Consider the following 11,094-nt stretch of genomic DNA (forward strand, 5'->3'; position numbering starts at 1 on the left):
GGGGTGGGTGGAGTAGGTGGGTGGATGGATGGATGGATGGATGGGTGGATGGAGGCATGGGATGGGTGGGTGGGTGGATGGGTGGATGGAGGCATGGGATGGGTGGGTGGGTGGATGGATGGGTGGGTGGGTGGATGGAGGCATGGGATGGGTGGGTGGGTGGGTGGATGGAGGCATGGATGGAGGCATGAGATGGGTGGGTGGGTGTACAGAGAGGAAGAGAGAAGGATTGATGGATGGATAGAAGCAACAAATCTTCAAAATCCCCTTTATGTGCTGGACACGGTTCACTGTGGACCCAGGGGTATATGCTAAACAGACGAGTCCCCTTGGAAGCTCCCAGGCCCTGAGGATGCCATAGGTGCCAACCATAGTCAGGGCCCTAAGGAGTCAGTTGAGAGTGGGGATAGAACCCCACACAGGGATCCGACCTGGACAGAGTGTCCGGGAAGGCGTCTCTGAGGAAAGGTTGTTGACCTGGCGGAAGTGGAGGAGCAAAGCTGGGCAGGAATCCATCCCAGATGGGAGCCTGCGCAGACTGGGGAGCTGTTGACGCCTGGGCCCACAGGCTGCCCAGAAGCCCACGGAACGGAAGCGTTGCCGTCCGGGTGATAGCCCACCACCAGTTTGGGCACAGAATTCCCCTCTGTTGTCACTTTCCACCCTGGCCAGATAAGAGTGGTACAGAGTCTGGTTCTGTTTCCCAGGAAGCTGTTCACTCGTTGCCAGCAGGTGGCTTTCCGTGTGAGTGGGAGGTACTTTACAAGGTTCATTCAGTGGAGCTGGGGTTACATGTGTTTGTAACCCCCTCGCTACGAGTCATAATCATAACTGGTTAGAAGGGGGTGGTGTAGTGGTGATGGCCCCATTCTGTAAGTAGACGAAACACCACCAAGCTGTACCTTTAAAATGTGTAGATGATCCAGTGTGTGAAGTACGGCTTGTAAGGCTGTTGTATTATTTCAAAAACACTTCTAAACTAGTCAGACTGTCCCAAAACTGTCATCTTTTTCTAAAGACCGGATTATCTCATTTGCATCCTATTTTGATCATAAAATAGCCCAATTTATGCAGCATTTTCCTTAAAGTGATCCAGATATGGGAAACAATTGGAACCCACAACACAGGAATAATCTGGAAACCTTGATGCAATCCACACTTACTTAGCACCCTCTTTCCTAAAATTTGCCTTTTTTTCCATTTATTTTTGACTTTGAAGAAAATGCTCCATTCTTACTGGTAAAATAGCCTCTTGTTCCCTTTCCTTTCCTGTAAATTATGAGATAAGCTTGTATTTCATACCTTTCCAGAAATCTCTGTTGATTGTGGTCTGACCTCAGAAACAAGACTTCTGGGAAAGAAAGTAGGTATTAGAATCGCCGCTTTGAGCATTTGTCGAAAGCCTCTGGAATGGCAGGCAGTTTGTGTTATGCGTTTGAGGCAGAAAACAGGTGAATGATACCTGTTTGTCGCTCCAGGAATGGCTTCCTGTGCCAGTGGATGATACATCAGCCACTCTGTGCAGCTCCTCCAGGGGCGCCTGGGTGTCAGTTAAGCGTCCAGCTTCGGCTCAGGTCATGATCTCTCTGTTCATGGGCTCAACCCTCATGTCGGGCTCTGTGCTGACCGCTTGGAGCCTTGAGCTGCTTCGGATTCTGTGTCTCCCTGTCTCTCTCTGCCTCTCCCTCACTTGCTCGCTCTCTCTCTGTCAAAAATAATAAACATTTTTTAAAAAAATAAAATTCTGAACCGAAAGGCTTGGCGATGGTTAGGGCTGGTGGTAGAAACACGGGTGACGGGTGTCCAGAGGTAAACGCCCCAGGCTGTGGCTGGCGCTGCCACCTAGCAGGGCCGGCTCCGTGTGGCGAGCAGTCACTACATGTCAGTCCCTGTGCTCAGCGTGGTCATGGGCACACTTCTCGCTTGGTCCTTACAGCCATGCGTGAGGTGGGGATCGCCTCCTCCTTACTGTGCCCGGGGAAACGGAGGCTCAAGGCAGCATGGACCATCAGCGGCAGGCTGGGATTTGAACCCGCCTGTCTGCAAAGCCTACACTCTGTTTCCCTGGCCGTACCCCAGCACTGAGTGCCCCCCCCAGGCCAGCACTCAACCTGCCTCCCCCCGCCCCCAAGGATGGCTGGGGGAACACAGCTGTCCTGGAGGGTCAAGAGCCACTCACGCGCCGTGAACACCACCGGCACCCTCTCCCTCCCCCTCAGATCGGAAGAGCGACAGACCCAAATGCTTGTTCTCTGTGACAGGTGACGTGCCCTTCACGGGCCCAGAGGAGCCCAAAAGAAACAGTCCAGCAGTTCCGTTTAGGAGGCAGGATGTGCTTCTGTCCAAAGAAGTGCTCTCACGATTATTTATTAATTGTGAAAGGGAAGAAAAAAAAAAAAAAGAATAGGGTTTCCTGGAAGGGGATAGAAGTTCAACATGATAAACTCCCGAAAAGCAATCAAAGGCCAACGAGGGCAGAAAAATAAAGGACAGAGAGAGTAAGTGAGATGATGAATCAAAGTGGCCGCGTTCTGAGCAAGGACCTGGGAGGGGCCATGTCTCAGGGTGATGGAGGCGCGCAGAGCCTCGGGGCAGGAGCGACCCAGGGGGGCAGCCGTGGCAGTGAGTCTGGGAGCCGCCCCACGAGGTCGCCAAGGCCCTGGGGATGAGCTGCCAACGACAGAGAGGGATGGCCAGCTGTCCGGCCTTCACCGCTGGCCCGCTCGGTTCATGTGTGCGCTCATACCGAATGTAGAAGACTGTCGATGCAGACTGTAGAGGTGCAGGAGGAAAAAGTCACAGTCCTTCCCCCCAGAGAAAGGCATTGTAAATATTTCCGCTCTCTTCCCCTCCATGTCTTCTCTTTTTTCCCTAATTTGTAACCACCCAAGAATAATGAGTGGATTTTTCATTTAAAAAAAAAATCAAATCATTACAGATGGGACTTAAGTCCCCTTTAAATACTCTTCCCTGTCCCCACCCCTCCCAGACATCCCATGGCTTGGCTTCTCTCCTTCCAGAGCCTTCTCTGTGCCCATAACCTTCTCTGCAATTCTAAAGCCCAAACTGGCGGGGGTTGAGGGGTAGGGGGTGAAGATGAAGACTTTTCCATAACTCCCTTGGGGGCAGAACCCGCCTTGAACTATTTATAAGAGTTGCAGATGCTGTTTATTGTGAATTTATGTGTTTTATTTCCCGTAGAAATGCAAAATTCAGGGCTTCGGCTGCCTGAGACCAGCTGAGGGTGTGACTTAACGTGTGTACACCACATGACCCTTTAACCCTTAAAGATTCTAAATTTTGAAACACATCTGGCCTGGGGCACCTGGGTGTCTCAGTCAGTTAAGCATCCGACTCTTGGTTTCAGCTCAGGTCATGATCTCACAGCTGCGTGGGTTCGAGCCCTGCATGGGGCTCTGTGCTGGCAGAGCAGAACCAACCTGGGATTCTCTCTCCCTCTCTCTGCCCCTCTCCACTCATGTGCACAAGCGTTCTCTCTCCCTCGCTCGCGCTCTCTCTCTCTCTCTCTCTCTCTCAAATAAAAACTAAATAAACAAATAAAAACCTGTCTGGCCTGAAGGGTTTAGGGTAAGAGGTCATGGATCTGTAATTGTCTTACAGTTTGGGCCGCCCCGCTTTTTTTTTTTTTTTTAACCTCAAAAGAATTCTAATCCTTCATATCCTTCTGCAACTTAATTTTCAGACACCACTGTGAGTGAAAAGCTTTCCGTGCTGACGGGCAGAGATTTTGCTTATTCCTTTCCCTGTCTGCACGGTGTTCCATAGCGTGGGCATGTGGGTGTGTGTGGGCGTTGGGCCCTTTCTAGACTTTCACTCTCCCAGGCAGCCGGGGGTTGGGGGGGGAGCACCGTCGGAGGCGCCTCTCCATGCACGCATGCAGCCCGGGGTCAGAGCTGCTGGGTTGTGGGGTTTTGTTCCTAACGCCGTTGCTGGCGTGGCAGACACGTGTCCCCGTGGTGCGCAGTCCCTCTTCCTAAACTTCATTTTCAGCAGCTTCGTAACAGTCCGTCATCTGAGTATTCATTTTTCCCAGCCGCGGTCGTTTGTTACCTGCAGAGGAGTGGCTTAGGCGACACACGGGCATCATCTAACAGTTCCGGAATCTGGTGGCTGCAGGGCTGGCTCTCTATGAAGGAGGGAAGGAGCGAGCCTGCCCCTCCCCTGGCGGCTGGCTAGGGGTCTTACTGCTCCTACACACGGCTCCTGCACACGTCACCGCAATCCGTGCCTTCATCTCCCAGTGCGCCCCACACACACCCCTCTGTGTCCATGCTTTCCCTTCTCATCAGGACAGCCCTTACCCTGGGTTAGAGCCCACCCCCCTAGACCTCCTCTCAACTGCTCATGTCTGCACATGACCTTGTTTCCAAATAAGGTCACATTCTGAGGCCCTGGGGCTTCAACGTGAGAATCTTGGGGAGGCACAGTTCAACTCTTAACAGTCTGACGTTTGGCCAGAATTGACTTAGCCCGGCCGCTTATACTGGCCACTTACGGTGCTCCTCCCGCACTGTGCTTCACCCTGTGGTGAACATCCTTATATAGAAATCTTCGTCTGTGTTTCCGGTTACGCCTCTGGAAACGATTTCTTAGGGTCAGCGAGGGTGCCCCTGTTTAAGGCTCTCGACAGCACCTTGCAGGTTGCTTTCCAGACATCGGAGTGGGGCGAGGGGTATCCCGCTGAGCACACCCGTACCCCACTGTCCGGAAACGCCAGCCCGCTGGGGCCCCCAGACAGAACCATCCTCACAGCCTGCAGGCACGTGCCTGCCAGCATGGGCATGTGCGCGCCTTCCTTCCTGCCTCATTTTTATTTTATCTCTCACTCGTGCTGAAAAAAGCAACCACAGGTTAAGGGCAGAATAGAAGCTGTAGCTCAGAGTGTCCGTTCACGGCATGCGCTCTTGCAACCGCATACAGGGAATAAAGATTTCAGAAAAATACTGGGCTTTCTGGGCATCAGGCGTTAAATCAATCAGCGACATTTCACTCACAGGGCAGCGTGCCAAAAAGACCAAGAGAGAGAAGTAAGTTCTCCGGTTTAGTTCAGCCCGTGAGGCCCAAGGCAGCCTCCATCAGCCCACTGCTTCGAAAGGCAATCCGATAATGAGCACTCAGCCGCTCTGGGGGGCAGGGGCTGGCCGGGGAGGGGGTCCTCTAGGCCCGTTGAGAGCCAGCCAACGGGGTGGGTTTTGAGAGCCGGGGTAAAGACCTCGGGAAGCCGGGGGCTTTAGAGAGTGGGGTGGCAGGGGGGTTCTTAGGAGGACCCGGGGGCTTGGTGTTCGTGGTGAACAAAGGGACAGGCCGGGCTTGGGGCTCGAGTGCCCCAGCTACGAGCGAGCCCTTAGAGACAGATGCTTCCCTCAGCAAGGCCGGGCCCTCGCTTCTCACCAGCCTTGCACAGAGCCCAGAGAGCAGGATGCAGGGAAGGATAAATTTAGCCAGCATTTCAGGGGAAAACATCGATCTCAAACGTAGCACTGTCTTTTAAAAGAAAGTGGAAGCCGTAGGCCGGTCATTTGGGACAATTTCGCTTGAACAGATAAAAGCCCAGGAATGGCGAATGCTTGCAACCAGCTTGCCTCGCCGGCGGATCCAGAGCAGGGCAGCCGCTTTCTGCCTGGGCGCGATGGATGGCCCACCTTAGCCCCCTTTGTTCATTCCCAAGGAAAGGTGCTGCCCTATTATCTGGAAAGATTTTAGGTGGACATTTCCAGCCCCAAAGGTTCCTCTTCTCAGGGAGCGCCGCCGGGCCTGGGTCTGAGTTTGCGGGCGGCGGGCCCCGACCACTGACATCTGATGTGCTTTGTGCCACCACCACCCGCCCTCCCCGTGTCATAACTGAGCCAGGGACACCTGGTAGCTGGAGACAGATTTTTTTTTCGTTTTAAACCGGATGCTTGGGACATTGGTGCGGGGGGGATCGGTTCCCCCTGGGTGAAGCCGACGGGGCCAAGGGTCCCCAGCAACAGATCGCCCGTGTGAGTGATGTTTGCTCAGCCCCGCTTGCCCAGTGGGCACGGCATCTCCCGCGCCGCCTCACTCTGACACTGCTCCCTTGTTGGGAAGGGGAAAAAAGTCTGGTCTGTCAATATTTGGGGCACTCATCATCTGCATTTGGGCGCCAGGGGTCATTGAAAGGCTGAGACGTTTCCAGGAATTCGTGGCTCTAAAAACAAGCTGACCGTAAAGGATTTCCAGCGAGGGCACGAAAGGAAAAAAAACCCAAATCTCACCCCCACCCCCACTTGCCAGCCCCGAGCCCAGTCCATTGGGTCATGGATTCTTGGGAAGAAATGAAGGCAGCGCACACAGTGACACGTGGGTCCAAGTTAATAATAAATGTGGAGGAAGGAGAAGGAGGCTGTTCAATATTTAAACATTTCAGAGCGCTTCATTTGGTTTGCCAGTCAGTGCCCTCCACCCGCTTCCTGGACGGGTTCTCTAAAACCCGGATGCCCTTTGCCTGTCTCGGCAGCCGCGCTCCGATACCGGTGCCCCAAATAGGGAGGGAGACTATCTGCTAAGCCCCTGCTAAGCGACCCCAGCTCGGCAATATGTCTCCTCGTCTTCTGGGGCGCCTGTGAACAGTTTTTTAAGCTTCAGGGTCATGTCTGGAGTTGTCACAATTGCCCTGTTTCAGCTCCACTTAAAGCCAGCTCATATTTTCATCTAAATTTTGTTCTTGGGCTCTGACCTCTAACAAAAAGGCTCAACAGTGAGACCCTGGATGCACGTTTAGGAGATGTCTATCCAGTCTACCCTCTAGATACATTCCTTCAAAGTTGCCTAGAATGCAGAATTCTGTGAATCAATTCCTTTTTTCTTCTTGACACACATTATATAAAAGGAAAAGCATTCCTTTGTGGGGGAGTGGGGGGGAGGAAAAAACATTTGGCCCCAAGACATAATAAAATCATGCTTAAGGATGCAGCAAACTTTAAAGTCTCTTAGTTAAAGGAAATCAATACTTTTATGATGAAATATTAATAATACTAAAAAAAAAATAAGTGAAAACTACGAATGCAGAAGAGCCAGGGTGATTTCAGAGTCGAGCACATTAGCTTAGCATCTGCAGGGAAACACAGAGGGAAAGCGGGGCACGGTGGCCCATCAGAGAAGCCCCTCCGAGGCCTCGCGAGCCCCCTTGCCCCGGGGCTTTCCATCAAGGAACGCATGCCCCCTTAAGTGCCAAGATCATTTCCAAGCATTTTGTTGAAGCAGTTTGCCTTTTGGAAATGAAAAGACGACTGTAAGCTGGGGAGGGGAGCATGCGTGTGTGTCCACAGATCCACAGGCTTCTGCGGGGTGCGATGGGGACTGAGGGACAGAGACCCAGGGAAAGCCACTGGCTTGGACGCACAGCTGGCTGTCCCCTCCCCTGTCCCCTTGAGTGTGTCCCAGTGCACATCTTTCACAAGGACGATTTCATTCTGCTCCACCTGAGCAAACACAGAACATGTTCATGCTTGTCTTGAACCCAAGTGTAACCTACAAGATTCGAAGAATCCAGATGAAAATAACAGAACCCCATCTTCTCATACACAGTTTGCATATAAATCCCTCAAACTTAGATATTTGTCTCTGTTCACTCCTAAGACCTTCAGTCACAACCGATCACAGGAGGAAGAATCTTGCTTTGTGATGTGCTGTTTTCTCCAGAGAGCTGAGCCACATACCCCCTGGGTAGGGAAAGACACATAAACATGGTAGGGGTGCCCGGGGGGCTCAGTCGGTAAAGTGTCCGACTCTTATTTCTGCTCAGGGCGTGATCTCATGGTTCGTGAGTTCGAGCCCCGCATTGGGCTCTGTGCTGGCAGCGTAGAGCCTGCTTGAGATTCTCCCTCTCTCCTTCTCTCTCTCTCTGCCCCTCCCCCACTCATGTTCTTACTCTCCCTCTCAAAATAAATAAATAAACTTTTTTTAAAAAGAAAAGAAAAGAAAAGTGGGGCACCTGGGTAGAAAGTCAGTTAAGCATCTGACTTCGGCTCAGATCATGAGCCCCACGTCCGGCTCTGTGCTGACAGCTCAGAGCCTGGAGCCTGCTTCAGATTCTGTGTCTCCCTCTCTCTCTGCCCTCTCCCACTTGCACTCTGTCTCTGTCTCTCTCTCTCTCAAAATAAATAAATAAATAAACATTAAAATTTGTTATATAAAAAAGAAAAAAGAAAAGACATAAAAATGAAAGTACTCAATTCTTGCTTCATTGGACCCAAGTTCTAGGTACCATGCAGTTGAGTCATCAAAACAGCACCAACTCTACACTTGAACTGTATCACCTCATTCTGGCCTTGCCGCTCTGCAAGGCGTGCTGCTGTCACCCTTGGCACCTGAGCGCACGCCGGCTTGCAGCGTGACATGGCTCGCTTGTGCTCGTGTGCCCCCGTGGGGTGGCCAGGCCCGGGGCGCTGCCTTCACCTCTGTCCCCAGTGCCCAGAGTGGGCACTCCAGTCCCAGAGCCCAGCATGGGCTTCTCAGGGCTCCTCCCTTGCAGATGACAGAGCTGTGTGTGCAGCCACCTGCTTGCCTGGGTCCCACAGGCCCTGGCACAACAGAGGCAATAAAGTCCTTATCTATTCGAGGGCCTCGCGTTTGGCTTTTGAAGCTTGTTCTGGGCCAGCACCCATCGAGATCTCTCTCTGTGCCGCTCTGCACGCACTCCCTGATTCTGTCGGACTCACGTACTTCCAGAGAGTACCTCCAGTTCGTTTGTGGATGACGTGTAACCAGATGTCGTCATCTGTTGGCCTGGCCTGCCCCCAGTCTGGTAAAGCACCCGGTAGGAGGGGCTTGGGTAACCACCCCCTGCTGCGGGGCCCGAGTCCTGGCAAAGTGCAGGTGCAGCCAGGGCCGGGCGCACACGGCTGTGTCGGGGAGTGTGTTCCTCTGTGCCGAGGGCACACACCTCCTGCAGAAGATGCACACGGATTCCCCGGCCCCTGTGCACACACCACTCGGTAGGACACACGAGGCAGGCGTGTGTCGGTGTGGCCCTAACCCCGCCGTGGCCTGAGCGCACAGGGCAGGGCTGCTGAGATGAACCAGTTGGCAGAAAGAACCAGGCACTTCTAAGGCTGGTGACAGCCTCGGTAGGGGGGGCGTCCTTTGCAAGCAAGGCTGACCCCCACCCCCAGCCCTGGCCAGTGGCTCCAGGTTCTGCCCCCTTGGGTGCCGGGACCACAGGAGTCGGAGGTCGGTGACCCCCTCGCCCTGACAGCTGTGTAACCCGCCTCCATCTCCCTGCTCTTGCAGCCCTGGTTCCCGCCTTAGTAGAGAGGCAGTCGAGATGGCCTTTGCTGAGCTTTCTAGCGCCTCTGCTGGGAGACTGTTGTGGCGCTCTCTGCTTACTGATGTACAGACGGTAATACCTCCGGAAAGGGCAGGGGCCGGGCAAGGCAGGGGCCCAGGGCTCGGGAATGAAGCCCAGGTCCCGGCAGCCGCCTTCCTTTTTAAAACTCCAGAGCGAGGCGATGCCCCCAGAATTGAGTCTCGAGACACCTAGGCCCCCTGCGCCCCCCGCATGCCACCGACACTCTGTGGCCGGAGAGGGTACCCGAGTCCAAGACAGCGAAAAGGGTCCCAGCGCAGCAAGGTGCCGGTGGTGTTCACACAGCCCAGACACGCCCCGCCACCGAAGGGCCATCGAGGCCTCGGCCCCCGCGGGGGTACAGCAGCCCCCTCGGGCAGGCTTCACCCGGGCGCAGAACCACCTTGAGGGGCAAAGCTGGGGCAGAGGCGGCACAGAGAAGAAAGCCAGACGCTGAAAGGCCATTTTTTCTTTCCTGCAGGTTTTCGAGTATAGTCCTTAAAATCCAAGAGGATTTGTCTGTGGATACAGAGCTGTAGGCTCAGGGGTCCTGCAGGCCCCCAGCTGTTTTTGTTTGTTGGACATGTCACCTCTTCAAGTGCCACCAGAAATAAAAGTCTTGAAGCCTTTTGAGGTGCAGCCAGTTGGTGATCCAGGGGTCCCCTGTGGTTGCTCAGGCTTGGCTCAAAGGAGGTGTTAGAAACGCCCCCTCACCCAAGCGCCCGATTTGCCCCCGGACCGGACAGGAGGTGCTCATGGAGAAAATCAGGAATGGCTTCCAGCAGCCAGTTGGGGGTTGGGGGGCGTAGACTGCCCCTAAAGCTTTGTGCACATGCCCCTGCAGCAGTAAATCACATGGGGCTCATCATAAAGGGAAACCAGAAGGGTCTCTGCAGGTCCCTGCATCTCCTTCTCCCCCACATCCCCACCCCCCACCGCGCCCAGCCTCAGAGTCCTCATGGTAAGAGGTAAGGGACGGAGCTGGGTTCCGCCCCTCACGACGGCCCCTCCTAGTTCACCGATGACGTTACTGGCCTGGCCCGGCCATGTTCCAGCTTGTGGCCTGTAGGCGTCAGCCTTTGGGGTACCCTCCCACCCTCTCTCTGATGCTCGCAGGTAGGACCCGCACTGGCGTGGTGACCACAGAGAAACCAGCGGAAGCCCACCCCTGGCAGGGCACCGGGCCGCCAGGGGTGCTCTGCTTTTAGCTCGCGGGCAGTGAAGAAGAAATGTGTGAGAAGCGTCGCAAGGTGCCGTTAACACCCCCAGAGCGGGGCCCCATCTCCAGGCAGGCAGCTGCATCTTCCAGGAGGGTGTCAGGACAGGAACCTTGCGTGCGAACTCGCGTGTCACCAGCGGGAGGCCCCCAGGGATGCTTTTCCTTGCGGTCTGGGCTCCCAGGAAGCGCAGAGCCAGCTTGGTGACATCAGCTTCCCATAGCTGGGAGCTGTTCCGGTGTGGTTTTCTGCTCCCTCCTGCCTTTTGTCATTCAGTCTGTGTTTTAGTGGCTTTCGGCACTCAATATCTATGGCATTTGGGTTTGGGTTTTAAAATCTAAGCCACCAGGGCGCCTGGGTGGCTCAGTCGGTTAAGCACCCAACTTCGGCTCAGGTCACGATCTCACGATTCGTGAGTTTGAGCCCCACATCGGGCTCTGTGCTGGCAGATTCTGTCTCTCTCTTTCTCTCTGTCTGCTCCCCTGTGCCGTGCTCGCTCGCTTGCTTTCTCTCTCTCTCTCTCTTTCTCAGAATAAGTACTTACAAATT

General features: G+C 54.2%; 1 protein-coding gene across 5 annotated transcripts in view; it reads left to right on the forward strand.

Moving 5' to 3' along the window:
• The window catches only part of CLEC16A (C-type lectin domain containing 16A), a 178,033-nt gene extending 168,074 nt beyond the window's left edge, over positions 1-9,959 (forward strand). For 4 of the 5 annotated variants that reach the window (XM_039244331.1, XM_039244333.1, XM_039244332.1 and 1 more), the window contains 2 exons: positions 9,274-9,382; positions 9,810-9,959. In XM_039244331.1, the coding sequence (XP_039100262.1) occupies positions 9,274-9,382; positions 9,810-9,867 (167 nt within the window). In that variant the 3' untranslated portion in view covers positions 9,868-9,959. The remainder of the gene's footprint in view (positions 1-9,273; positions 9,383-9,809) is intronic. The other variant, XM_039244336.1, reaches the window with a different exon arrangement.
• Positions 9,960-11,094: the final 1,135 nt, after the last annotated feature.

The sequence above is a fragment of the Hyaena hyaena genome, unplaced genomic scaffold (genome assembly GCF_003009895.1).
Source record: "Hyaena hyaena isolate Hyena2069 unplaced genomic scaffold, ASM300989v1 scaffold_238, whole genome shotgun sequence".
In the NCBI taxonomy this organism is placed as follows: Eukaryota; Metazoa; Chordata; class Mammalia; order Carnivora; family Hyaenidae; genus Hyaena; species Hyaena hyaena.